Source organism: Ictalurus furcatus, chromosome 3 (genome assembly GCF_023375685.1).
Source record: "Ictalurus furcatus strain D&B chromosome 3, Billie_1.0, whole genome shotgun sequence".
In the NCBI taxonomy this organism is placed as follows: domain Eukaryota; kingdom Metazoa; phylum Chordata; class Actinopteri; order Siluriformes; family Ictaluridae; genus Ictalurus; species Ictalurus furcatus.
In genome coordinates this window covers 18,890,933-18,905,490 of record NC_071257.1, presented here as the reverse complement: position 1 = coordinate 18,905,490, position 14,558 = coordinate 18,890,933, and the positions used below count along the sequence as shown (strand labels likewise).

General features: G+C 37.8%; 1 protein-coding gene across 1 annotated transcript; it reads right to left on the bottom strand.

The window, feature by feature from the left end:
* Nucleotides 1-512: 512 nt before the first annotated feature.
* On the bottom strand, nt 513-13,238 carry sfrp5 (secreted frizzled-related protein 5). Its single transcript, XM_053621249.1, has 3 exons — nt 12,280-13,238; nt 6,518-6,595; nt 513-1,848 (listed from the first exon to the last, which is right to left on the bottom strand). The coding sequence occupies exons 1-3, from the start codon at nt 12,809-12,811 to the stop codon at nt 1,520-1,522; spliced, it is 939 nt and encodes a 312-aa protein (XP_053477224.1). The 5' UTR covers nt 12,812-13,238; the 3' UTR covers nt 513-1,519.
* Between the last annotated feature and the right edge of the window lie 1,320 nt (nt 13,239-14,558).

Below are 14,558 nucleotides of genomic sequence, written 5' to 3'. Positions count from 1 at the left end.
CTAAAGGCTGTAAAATGACAGAAGCTACCAATCCTGATGTTTCAGTTTTCACAAATGGAACTGAGAGCAGGTTTCTTCTAATTCTGTTAATTTCATTCTCTGAATGTATTTACATATGATATATACTATATATCAAAATTTTGTGGACACCTGACCCTGACACCCATATGTGCTTTTTGAACATCCCATTCCAGATTCTGAATTGCCTCTACTCTACTGGGAAGGCTTTTCACTAGATTTTGGAGTGTGGTTGTGGGGATTTGTTCATTCAGACACAAGAACATTAGTCAGGCTGGACAATGATGTCAAGGTAAGGAGGCCTGGGGGTCAGTTGGCATTCTAAAAGTTCATCCTAAAAGTTCAGTTTGGGGAAGGCCCACACATGGGTGTGATGGTCAGGTGTCCACAAACCTTTGGCCATAGTGTAGTGTAGGTTGTAGATATTTTAAATAGTGTCTGATTTTACCTTTCTATGCTTTATTTTGTTATTACCTTGATGATGGTCAAAACTAGGGCAATACATTAATGAAAGTTCTAGCATAAGGATTTTTATCATTTATTTTAGCAACAGTTCAATTCAGTTCAATTACATTTTATTTGTATAGCGCTTTTAACAATGGACATTGTCCCAAAGCAGAAATATATAAATTCAGGATATAGATTTAAATGTATGAATTTATCCCTAATGAGCAAGCCAGAGGCGACAATGGCATGGAAAAACTCCCTGAGACGATATGATGTAGAAACCTCGAGAGGAACCAGACAACAGTGAATTTAAATGATATGCCTGCCAGAAGTTTCTTTCCTTTTTTTATTCCTTAAAAGTGTAAGTCATAATAATTTCAGTAAAAATGAATATTTAAAAGAACAAAGTATAAAAAGGCATCAGAGATCTCACCAACCAAACTGTGAGGTTCAGTCCAGAGTCTGCCATTCAACTGGCTGGTATGAGACACTTTCTCAGAACAAGGAAGTGTTACAGGTGCTACTCATAGTCCCTCTGACCAACAATCACAAATAACTGCAGTCAGACCTCCTCCTTATTGTGAACCATGTTTGAGCTGGCCCCGCATTTTAGAAGAATTTTCATAACCATAATCTTATCTACATGGTTTATGGTGTCACTTTTTTTTATCCATATCTACAAAATAAAAGTTTACCAGAAAAGCTATTTGTCTTTTAATCTAATATTTACTTACTGATTGTTCACTTCACTCTGACATTAACATAGTCAGCTCAAATTGGCTCCTATATCTTTCTTATCCCTCATGATGTGGGATCAGTTACCACACCAAAAATGGCATTTCACTTAGTACTGTTCTTTGGAATGATATTATATCCTCTGCTCTAACAAAGGTAAATGAGTACAATTATATATAGAAAAATGAAGATTGCTGAAGTATGAAACCATTAGCAATGAGTGCTTCCCAAAGGGAACTGCTGAATAAAATGAATACGGTAATTGCAGAAGGGGATTGGAAAGCTTTGAGTGAGCAGAGTTGAGTTATATAGTCATCGATCACTGGAAGACAGTGTGGTATGTTGGACACTGCTGAGACTTCATGTATTTGAGGGCATACTTGAGTTCCTTGCTCTTTTTGTCCCACTTGTGAATAGACATGAGCAGTAGCTGTTGATCCACCTTACGGCCCATTATGAGGAAGCTGCTCCCAAGGTTGTCAAGTTGGGAACATGGGCAGTTCGCTCCGTTCTTGATGTACAGCGTCAGCTTCTTCAGGTCTTTTTTACGCAGGATCCCCATCTTGAGAACCTTCTTCTTCTTCTGAGCTGCGATAAGCTTGCGGTCACCTTTCTCCTTCTTCACTTCTTTGATTTTCATTTTAAGTGCTAGAGGAGACATGAAAGGATTAAATCTTTTAAAAACAAACTACTTTCACTCAGTGACAAAGAACAATATCAACATGTCATGTCAGTGGAAATGTGTGTGGGTGGGTGTGTGTGTGTGTGTGTGTGTGTGTGTGTGTGATTGTGTCTATGTATGTACATGCTGTCATTCTCTCTTTACACATTTAAGGGAGATCCCCTCATTCCTTTTAGGGCTCCCACCGTCATACTGGTTCCATTCTTTTGTACTCTCTCAATCAGCAAGATGTTTCACAACAACCATACAGGAACAACCTGGGCTATCTCATTCAGTAGAATAGTTTACACCTCCCCAGAGGAGCATCATTTAACCATGGATGGCATTAATTGCATTCTCCCGGGACAGGACCGAGAGACGAATGGAAAGTTTCAAAGGCAGATGTGAAACACTCCTACAGTTCCCCACCTCATTCACTGCATTCTACAGAGCCTTAGCTACTACTTACATAAGCATTAAGGAAAAATGTCTTGTCTATGACAATCATGAAGACTTATGTTCCAGAAAATTAACTGTAGGCTTAATGCTACTTTTTACAGGAAGGAAAAAGTGCATTTTTTAAATGCATATGTTAGATGTAAAACAAAAACAAACCCTGGTTTGTCCTTAATATAAGTCTTATATTAAAGTCTTACATTGCTGTATTAAAATGATGAATAAAGTGGTGGGTACATTTTAAAAAAGTAACTCCTGCTTATGTGAGAAATTTAAAAAAGAATTTACCCATGAACAATAAATTCATAATGAAATTACAGGATTGAACATACAGATGCATAATACAGTCCAGTTCATAAGACCAAATCTACTATCCAAAATTAATTCATCTTCAGCAACCACTTTATCTTGGTCTTTGTAAGAGTATGTCTGGATTCTATTCCAGGAACGCTTGGTGTGAAGTGGAAATACACCAGAATACACCAGTGATGGGATGCCAGTCTATTACAGGGCACCATGCACCCAATTCATACCTAGGGGCAATCAATTCAGCTTAGACCTACAGGTATGGGTTTTTTTTTTTTTGGACGTGGAGGTAACAAAGGAACCCAGAGGAAGCCCATGTAGACACGAGAAGATTCACATGCACAGAAACGCCACACAGGCAGTAACCCGATCTCAGGATCAAACCACGGAGCCTGGAGATGCGTTCATGTATATTGAATGACTTATCAAAGTGTTTAATTGTTTCTGAACAAGAATACATTAAAAAGTATTTTACAGAATTTTTTTGTGAAATTCTTATATGAAATAGAAATATATCTGAATAACCTAAAATAATTATTTCTAATGAGACTGATCATCCACTCAGTGATAAATGTATGTTTAGTAACACTTACAATATTGTTTATAGTACTTATTTTAATGAAAAAACATGCATACATATACTATAGCATATATTCTGTTATTGGTAGTGGATTAAGTTATTCATATCCCACTTGATCCTCAGTGCCAGTAGAGGTTTAAGTGGCTTCACCTTGGCAAAGATAGATTTCTAGCATTCTCCTCACTGAGCTATGGCAACAGCATAAACATTATTTTGACAGTAACATTTCGTCCAGAAACATCAGACAGAATGCAAAAGAATTGAGGATATGTAACAAAAAAATTTTCAAAAAACTAATTAATCAAAAAAGCTGTATGAAAAAAAAAAAAAAAAAAAACAGTGCAGGACCAGGTGGATGGCACAATAGCCAAGGATCATGTTAAACACTAACAAAACAAGGGCTTCTCATAGTGTTATGCTGCATTTTGAAGTAGCTTACAATCCAGAGATTAACTATACATAAGCTTTGATTTTAATACTTGCCCATGAACTATAATGCTCTGAGTATGAGCAAGCCTGGGCAATATTGTGATGACAAGCTGAACTTATGTTTTAAACAAGAGCTTGTCTAAATTGTGGCTGGTTGGTCTGGTGGAGTGGGTTGATGAATGCAGGTAGGGAGAGGTATTCACTCTGAGCAGAAACAGATCATGTTTTTTTGCAACAATATAGCAGATGTGCTAATGCACAAAATTTTGTTTAAATGAGCTCTGTTAGCATCTAAAAACTTTGATTCAACTAATTGGAACAGTACATTGGTGTTTTGTCGAATAGCTTGCTCATCTAAAGTTTCAAACTGTAATTTTTTCTGTAGAATTCAGCCAGAAAAGCTTTTCAAAAAGGAAATCATTGTAAAGAATTGTTCAGGGATTTTCTGTGAATAATGCTAACATTCTATTACCTACTAACCACAGAGCTCCAGTAGAGACATGTCCTGGCTGATCTATTTGATTTGAGGTAAGTGAAAAAACTGTAAATTGAACCCCTCATGTTCTCCTCCACCGCAGTTCTTGTGAATTACTATAAAAACCACTAAGACAGTGACTGTAAGCAAGTGACTAAGGTAGTACATGAATCTGTGTATATTTATACTTGAGTCATTTTGGGTAATCTGACTGATATACTACATTACAGATAGTCATTTATCAGTTCAGGGTTCTAACACATGACATTGACAGTTGTAATGTACTGTATTTCCTAGTAATCAGTAAAAATAAGTAAACTCACAAACAGCAAGAACTGTAATCCAGATTCTTACATACTTTTATTTTATCAATGAAAGTGTAAAAAAAAAAAAAAAAAAGCTAGTACCATAGAGGATTTCAGACAAATCCAACACAGCTAATCTCTCATAATTTGTGAATCATGCATTGCAGTTCGAATTCTGTGAGGGAATTTAGGATCGAAAAGTGAATTTCTATTCAGTTTACCTTTTTGTTATTGAGTTGGACAGCATGGCAAATTCATAACAGCTTTTTTGACCAGAAACAATTTACAACTAGTTTTATTTTTATCTTCATGAATGTCTTTGGCAGTCTTTAAATGTTGTAAGCCCTGGAAATGTTCTCGCCCTGAGATTTACAGTGCACTAAACATCACCTTCACTGGTCTCTTTCATTGATTTTTCTTGCCCATGAGAAGCTGCGTCTCACTCTGAGTAGTGTGAAAATTGTAGAAGTATTGAAAGGGTTCTGTTTATGTCACATAATTAGGCTCAAACATACCAAAATAAAACAGGACAGTAAAAATTTTGTTCATTGGTCAATTAAGACAGTCGAACAAGTCTTTTTAGTAATGGCCTTCATAATAATAATTGTGCTGACACTCTAGTAAATACAGAACCTCTGATATAGTGAATGTTATTTCCTTGTGGTAACTGGAAGCAACACTACACAAAAAGATTTTTTTTTAATAACATCCAAGTGAATCAAATAGACCATACAGTTATGAAACATAATACTGTACCACATTTATGTGCAGACCACCGAGGAAATATATCAAAATAACAGCGACTGCATGTTAAATGGTACTATGTAACAGGAAAATATGAGCAAAGAATTATTAATTAGGCTTACTTTGAAATAACTGATTAAACTAGGACATTTGCTTGTGAGCAGTCAAAAATATTTATTCAATATGACTGCTGTCTGTCCAAATGTCTGCAATAAAGGAACAGTCAATCCTCCTACTCAACACATTGGTGCAAGTAATTTGTCATACTTAAATGTGATTATATACAAAAGTAGGTGGCTACATCCAAGTGAAACAAACTGTACAGCCAAAAACAGCTGACAGAATGAAGCCACTTCATGGCCTTTACTTTATAAAGGCTTTTCTGAACTTTTCTTTAGCCAACTCTGAACAGAGAAATACAGTTCTTAGAGATCCACCTTTAATAGGTCAGTACCAGACATTCTGGAAGCTCAGACAAACTTCAGCCAGTATAGAGGAGAAATTTTGGTTCTTGCACAATGTGGAACACAGAGTTACATAGTATTTTAAAATTATTAATATCCATCCATCCATCCATCCATCCATCTATCCATTTTCTGTACCGCTTATCCCACACAGGGTCACAGGGAGCTTGAGGCCTGTCCCAGGGAACACAAGGCATGAAGCGGGGGACACCCTGGACGGGATGCCAACCCAGTGCAGGGCACAGTTGCACATTCACTCACACACCCATCCACACACACTACGTACAATTTAGAGATGTCTATCAGCCTACAACGCATGTCATGTCAGTGGAGGAAACCAGAGTACGCATAGGAAACCCCCGAAGCACGTGGTGAGCACGAAGGCAGGAATTGAGCCCCCAGCGACAGAGGTGCGAGGCAAATGTGCTAACCACTAAGCCACTGTGTTATTATATTGTATATTATTATATTTTTCGCTACTTTCACATCCAATAATACCAACAGTATTACAATTCTGACTAGTTTTCCTGCATAACAGAAAGCACCTGTCTCATGAATGCTGGTGAATCACACAGCATGTGTTTCTCATTTTGGAGAAATTAGTTGAGCAGGTAAACAACTCAACATTTTGCTGAACAGTGTCTTCAACACAGAATTCAAATACTAAGGGTTTTTGCAATAGCATGGCATGTATCAATGTGCCTACGTTTTTCTTTTTGGTACTGATGTTAAGGGTTTTTGGGTTCGATTTAATAGCCACTAGCTCTAATTAGCTGCATTAACAATTATGTCAATGGAAGGTCCTCACAAGGATTGTCATGTGTATGTGTGTGTGTGTGTGTGTGTGTGTGTGTGTGTGCATGTGTGTGTGTGTAGCAATGTTAGATTCTTACTTACCGAAGTCACTGGCACAGAAGTGCTCCATTACTGTGTCGGCTTTCAGTTCATTGTCACAGGGTGGACATGCTTTTGAAGCTGGCAAGAAAAAATGAGAAAATACAGATGATTTGACAGATTGACTATTTTCAAAATGATATGACAGTCCTACTTGGGTTCATGTCCCTCATGCAGGGCAGATACAATATTTGGCCTTGTATAATTCAGTTGCAGGGAGATGTGGGTCTGCAGTCAGGTTCACAGTCGCACTGACCACTTTGTAAACACTTTGTGAGTTTCGTCTTGTCAGATGCTATTTTCTGCGGTGAGGATACACAGAACAGGTGTCTGGTGCAATGTTTGGCTTGCAATTAAGGTGGTGAAAATGTTTGAATTTAGATACGTGTATATTTTTAGTGTACAGGCATGGCAAAAAAAAAAAAAACCTGCCACAGAAAAATGCACTTTCCTGATTTTTTTTAAAGCAACTACTGAGTGACAGCTGAAGTCATATGTTTCTCCTCTGGTGGCTCCAGTAACAAGAACAAATCTGACAAATGCAAGAATGGAGACAATTGTATTTGCTAAATGTCAATTTATGGAAAAGATTATATTGATGCCCTTTAAACCATAGGTTGAATGTATAATGTATCATTTGTGCTAAGACTTTTTACAGACATAGAGACTGTTGTGTTTTCACAGCAATCCTTGTGTGTGTATGTGCATTCTAATGGGGTCTCGTTTTGTGCAGAGAGACAGGGAGGCATGTAAAGCGCACCACTACTGCTCTCAAAAAAGGGGGCTAAAGGCCAGGACTAATAGTGCTTAATCCATTGCTTTCAGAATAATAATGAGAGGGAATGCTTCAGGCAAATGGATGTTTGATTTCCTCTGCAGTGAGTCACTTCAGACTTCTTCCACAAACCCAAGCAGTTTTGTTCCACAAATGAAAGTCTATGTGGTTATAAATAATTTGATGAATGTAAAATGTGTTACAGTAATGTTGTCTATGGACTTGCCAGTTTTAGCTAATAAAGATGGGTGCTAGCCTACTAGCGTACCACATCCATCTAGCACATTTTAACAAGAATTGACAAAAAGAACAAAAAACAACAACACTTAAATGGCCTTTTAAGTCAATGAACTCTCATGTAGTTTACATGGTAAAATTATATCAGATGTAGTTTGAAGACAGAGATATTTTTAGGTATTGTAATATATCACAGGGAACTGTTAGTTGCTTGTGTATAGTGACTAATAACTTATGATTATATATTTCATTCTTTGTACACTTCCCAGGACAAAAAAATACCCATTATGGACACTTAATAAGCTTGTTATGTTATGTAAGTAACCACCAACCTACTAACATGCAGTTTCTTGTTTACATCAAATGTTTCATTTGATCTTTTATTGTCAATGCCAGCAGCACTGATCCATCCATCCATTTTCTATACTGCTCATGCCCCATATACAGCATGGGGCACATGGCAGGGTACACCCTGGGCAGGGTGCCAATCCATCGCAGGGCACAATCACACACATTCACACACCCACTCATACACTACGGACACTTTTGGACATGTCAATCAGCCTACCATGCATGTCTTTGGACTGGGGGAGGAAACCTGAGTACCCGGAGGAAACCCCCGCAGCACAGGGAGAACATGCAAACTCTGCACACACAGGCTGGAATCGAAGCCCCAACCTTGGAGGTGTGAGATGAACGTGCTAACCACTAAGCCACTGTATGCCAGCACTGATATTTCTATATTTTTTCTGTCTAGCTCCAGGTTTTCTATCACCTTGCAGATTTCCACTCCTTAGACTCTTTTCTACACTCCTTTTACAGCATTTTACTTTGGTTGTTCCTCTGGGAGAATACTTAAAGGTTCTATATAGAGTGTTTCCCTATCAACACTTAAATATCCAGTGAACTACTAAGGAACCTGTGTGTACTAAACAGAAATGTAGTAACTGTATGAAGATTGGCTATTTTCTATGACTTGGCTATTGAGGATTTGGGTTGGAAATGAGATCTGTATGTATCTGTATTCTGTTCACTGAGCACTCATCAAAACTTCTAGAAATCACCAAAGAGAGCAAAAGTGCCTGGGGTTAAGCGGTTACATGCCCCCCTTCTGATTCCTTCTTCCAGGTTGAAAAATGAGGGTCAGAGTTTATCACCCCTGTCCCTAGTGCAACCACTATAGCAGATAATATGAAGGGTTAAAGTTTGGTAGGTTTCATTGCTTGGGTGGTGGTGGTGAGTGGTGGCAAGCCCCCTCTGTATGCACTGACCAGCCGAAATTCATATACATTTCCTGAGCACTCTAGTCAGCAGCTCAGCTGGTGACACTCACACAATCTCTTTCTTAGTGAAAAGAAGTGTGTCATTTCACTTAATAGTTTCAGTCTCTAACACTGTCCGACAGCCACACTCTTGAAACTGCAATGTCTTATTTGAACTGCAGAGTAATTTATTCACGTTTGCTGGGTGGTTTATTGGCAGGCTGCCCACTTGAAGTAAAGCCAAAGCATGTGCCTGAAAAGCTAGCACTGGGAATTCTGCAAACTGAGTTTCTGTGTAGATTTAGTGATCGACTCACATTAATAGACCGTCTCAAGCTATTTGCAATTGATTCAGCCAAGCATTTAGCATTTTATCTTTTTTTGGTTCTTTTAGATATCCTTTGTGGATGCATTAGATAAATGATTACAAGTGACTATGGCTGACTGGATCACATTAAAAAGTTATGACCCAAGACTACCCCCGACCAAGCAAATAATTTATAGTGCTTCTATTAGTAAATGTTACAGAGGTGCCTTTTGAATTTGCTGCAGATTATCTGATTTAGAGCTTTCAATTCAGATCACATTTAACTAAATGCACCCAGAATACAGTAAAGCATCATTATAAAAAACATGGTTTATTTTTAATTGACATTTCTTCAAATATGTATAAATTGATTAAAACATTATTGAATAATCTCCATTTATTTGCAGTCCTTTGGAAAATATAAAATGTAAGGATATCTCAGAGTTTATCATTTATCAATGCGGTTTATTTATTTATTTATTGCCTGATATCTTGTATGTATTCTATGTATATTTTGTCTGCTATATTGTCTACTCTAGGCACATAATTTCTTTTATTTGTTTTTCCAGCAAATAACTTGATCGTGCAGGGCAAACATTTCATTTCGATTCAGAATACATAATTTTATGGCTCATTTGCTCTCAGAAAGGTAAATGATAAAACACTTATGACATAAACCATTACAAATTGATGATCATATTTTTAAGAGAGGATCGCATTTATTGCTCTGTGAGTTTGGCTTTAGATTTGAGAGAACAAGCATGCCTCACACGTGAAAAATGTTCCTCTGCTATTGTAATTAATGTCTGAAGCCCAACACCCACCCACATTGCTCCCTTACTGTTGAAATGCCATTTATCAGAATGCATCCATCATTTAGGCATGGTATTCTCCAGATACCTATTCAGGAACTCGGATCTTGGCTGTGAACTGGCCCTGGAGGATTTCACCTTAGACTACAGAAAAAAAAACCCTCTACCTTGCTTAGACAACCATTCACTGTGTACTGGAACACTCGACAGACCAGTAAAAGACCAGACCCATCCATATTATGTGTGCTTGTTTCGCCATGCTCTCTTGTTTCTTGTTTCTCATCGCCATGCCCCTTTAGTAAATCAGTGTGAGTGTTTGGCTATGTGCAGCCTCATGCATTTGGTGTGACAATTTACACTCTGGTTACGCAGTACTGCTAGATTTCATACTTTTGGATCATATGATGAAATGTAATTGCAGGAGAGCTAAAGGGCCTCACTGCAGAAATATAGCTGAAAGGACACAGGAAGTTATTGGATTACTCAAAATTATGCAATCAAAATGTTAGAGAATTCTGAGATTAACTTTGCAACCAAAGCCAAGCTGCTTATATCTGAGGTTAGCAGGGGGTCAGATCAGAAGCACTGTGTAGAACCGAATTCCATTTGACAAAGCAATTACAGTGTTTTTCTTTCTGGTTGTTATAACACTGGAACAGTTGTATTTTTACAACATGAAGTCAGTATGAGTGATGTTTTCCTCACTTCCTGACTTGTTAAATGCTCTCCTCTTTTGTCACCCAGGACACACACAGACACATGCGTTGTGAACAATAAACACTAATTTGGGGTGTTTTACATATATGGTACAATCACTATTTTTCAGTTTTGTTCAGCAACAGCAAAGGAGCCCCTACAGAATAGACTTAAGGACTGACTGTTCCCAATTTATCTAGAAATTATTATGTAAATATATAAATAGGGGTCTGACATGTTTATTACACTCAAACCTTTGCATTAATGGGAAAAAAATATTAATTAAAACATTAATAATTAATATCTAAACATAAAATGAATAATATTCTTAGACATTTACCCCATTGGTATGAATTTCTTTTAGCACAAGGATACATTGTATTTTAGTAGACAACCCACGCTAGTTCAACTCTGTTCTGATTATTAAAATAAATTTTTTTTAAAAAAGAATATGTTGAATTTGCATCACAGATTCTCTCAAGACAAGGAAAGAATGCACTGCATATGTTTTTCATTTTGGCCACTCCCTTATTTTATTTGTTTTTCATGTTTTGTAAATGATCTGAATATTGACAAAGAACATGCTTCTTTCCTTACTTCAATAATTACTTAATATCACTGCCTCTTCTCTGCTCTTTTCCTTCCACTTCAGCTTTCTTTCTTTTATGGTTGGTACTTATATCTTCAATGACGCTAACTAATGTATGGTTTTGGTACTAATTAGTTACCCACAGTAATTGGCTCCCTGGCTAATTGGCTAAACAAAGAGAGAGAGAGAGAGAGAGAGAGAGAGAGAGAGAGAGAGACGCCAGACACAACAGAAGTTGCCCCTTCACATTCCAAATGAGATTTCACTTGTAGATAGTGAAAGCTCAAAGTACTTTTTGTCTCTCTAATTGTACATGAATTCCCTGCCTTCACTTTCTGAACACTCACAAAGAGAAAATAAAGAATGATTAAGTAGAACTGGTGATTTTCACTTTGTCTAAACAAATATGACCAAATTATTATTATTATTATTATTATTATTATTATTATTATTGTTGTTGTTGTTGTTGTTGTTGTTGTTTATTTATTTATTTATTTATTTAAACCAGTAATCTACTCATTGCCTCTGCATTACTCAATGCAATATGAATAAATCTGAGTTTGAGATTAAGCATAGAAATTTTGCTGAAATTTTCAATGCTGTTAATGATGCAAATGTTAGTTATATTCTATCTTAACTGCAAATTCAAATTATTTTCATTTTAATGTTAGTTATTATATATTATGTACAATTATTAAAAACAATTACTGACTCACTGTACTACATTGTGATTATAAAAGTTTTGTTTATATATTTTTTGTATTGTATGTTTTTGTATCATTTTTGTATATTTTATTTTGTAAAATCATTAACAGTTATTACTAACTTTCCTACATAAATAGTATACAAAAGTTTTTTTGTATAGATTCAAGCAGTCATATGGCTCAGGAGCTTGACATATCTTCTGTATTTTTGTCAGGAACCGTTTCATTTTTGACTCATTTCTTGGTGTATATTTATACTAGTCCTTTAATAAGTAACATTGTACTAATCAGTTTCTTTTTTTTGTTGTTGTTGTTGTTGTTGTTGTTTCTGAATAATCTATTTGAAAAAGAAAAGTGATTTCTCAAATATTTGTGAGTCGTACCTGGAGTCTGAGTGGCATGATTCCCAGAGAACTGCACAGGGATGCAGAGATCATTATCAATGGGGAACTTGTCACACTGGAGCATCTCAGGCCAGGGAAAGCCATAGGTCTCCATGACAGGAGCACAGCTGTTCCTGACAGCCTCACACAGAGAGCGACAGGGGTAAATGGGCCGGTCCAGGCACACAGGAGTAAACAGTGAGCAGAGGAACACCTGCGTGTCTGCATGGCAGCGCTTGGCCAGGAGGGGTACCCAGCTGCCTGCCTGCTGCATCACCTCAGGCATGGTCTCGTGGTCCAGCAGGTTGGGAAGACGCATCTTCTTGTAGCCAACGGTGTAGCAGAGACGTAGCTCGGCCGGGATGTCCACACACTGTGGTTGCTTGGCATAAAAGCGGCCGTTGTGGAAGTTGTCGGATTGCCAGCTGTAATAGTCGTACTCCTCTGCCAAGGTGGCTGAACTGAAGAAGACCAGTCCCAGTGCTAACGTCAGTGAACTAGCCACACACACCTGCCTCTTATGTATAGCCATGTTTCTTGAGTTCTATAGTTTATCAATGCTGGGGTAAGCAGGGCAGCAATACAGTAATCCTTTTTTCCTCTTAAATAGGAATTGACGATAGAAAATCAATGGAAAGCTTTTCAGTGTAATTTGCGATTCCTTCTCTTACTCAGTTTTGCCCCGTTAATCTTCCAGTACAGCAATCTCCTGACTTCAGTGATTCAGGTTGCTCTTCAAGGAGGGCTGAGTTGCAGCTTTCACTGCTCTGCTCTTTTCTAGGCTCTCTAAGATGCACCTAAGGAATATGAAGGAGTGGGTTGCTGGCTTTACCAGTCGACAGCCCCCTAGCAAGCTGCAAGTCCATTCCACCTCCCACAGTCTTCTCCTGTGCTGACTAAGACCCGCCTCCCCTGACCATAGCCAACTGCTCTGCAGTGGGAGGCACCCCTGAATGGACTGGCACACCCCCATAGCCCACCTCCCCAACACACTCCTACAGACAGTCACACAACCTGGCCAGTAGCACAAACTCTCTGTGTGTGTGTGTGTGTGTGTGTGTGTGTGTGTGTGTGTGTGTGTGTAGGTGTCTGTGTGTGTGGGTGGGTGTGTGTGGGTGTGTGTGTGTGTGTTAGAGAGAGAAAGCAGTATGTGTGTGGAGTGTGTTCAGCCTCTTTCTTACATATGTGTATACACAAATACACCTACACAAACATACACACATTCTTCTTTAGCGTTTCAGCTTTCCATTTTTTAAGACATGGTGAGTAAGGAGAAACTTCACAGGGAGGCATTGAGATTCAGTGCAGCTACAGGTGGTCAGGGACGTTTGGCCATGCTATTTGAGATATGCTAATGCCAGGCTTGGATGTGAATAGAGTCAGGCTTTCTCTCTGTCACCTTTTATCAGCTGCCTTCACACACACACACACACACACACACACACACACACACACACACACACACGCTCATGGGGGGCCCAGCTTTTAGCCTGCAAGCATTTGGCAGCAGGGGGCCTTACAGCCACATTGCAGCCCTTTCCAACTAACCATTAACAGTTTATAATATCAGTCTTACTGATAGACCTCACACAAGAACTGCATACATTTCTATTGCCTTCCAAGTTTTAATTTCAATGCGTCATATGTCCAATTAACACTTTAATATTTCTCTGTCTTAGTTTAGGAAACAGTTAGGTCAGCTGGAAGGCCAGCTGTTGAGTAAAATGTTTTTCCTCATATTAGCCTGACTAAGTAATATATATTACAGTTAAAATAGATAATGCTGACACAGAACTGAATCCAGCAAAATAATCATTTCAACAATTACACACTTAAAAAAACAAACTCTGTTCATGTGGTTTATGTGCTGTACATGTCCCTGTTGTTCTTATAGAAATAATAACATTAAAAAGAGTGTATAAACATAATGAGTGCATAACCTTGTAGTTGGAACTATTGCAGGAACTGTGCTGTAATAGAAAATTTGTCAACACCTTCTGACCAATCAGAATCCAGTATTCAACATGGTACAATAGATAAAAAATACTTACTGTAAGATTATGCGCTGTCAAGGGATACCAAAACAGGAGGTGATATATACTCTTGGGTAAAACAAAAAAAATGTAAACGTCCCAAGCACAAAATGGCAAAATATTGAGCTTTTAATGTTCTTAACAAATAAATCATTGGTAAGGAAATTATCAAGAAGCAGATGCCTTTAATTGTCACATATACATTAAAGTACCATGAAAGTCTTTTCTTCATATATCCCAGGTTGT

What these genes read in the sequence shown, in the direction of transcription:
- sfrp5 (XM_053621249.1), bottom strand. Translation starts at nt 12,811, where the DNA reads ATGGCTATACATAAGAGGCAGGTGTGTGTGGCTAGTTCACTGACGTTA. An exon ending in TCATGCCACTCAGACTCCAG is followed by an intron (nt 6,596 to 12,279) that starts GTACGACTCACA and finishes TTTTCTTGCCAG; the next exon opens with CTTCAAAAGCATGTCCACCC. An exon ending in CTTCTGTGCCAGTGACTTCG is followed by an intron (nt 1,849 to 6,517) that starts GTAAGTAAGAAT and finishes TGTCTCCTCTAG; the next exon opens with CACTTAAAATGAAAATCAAA.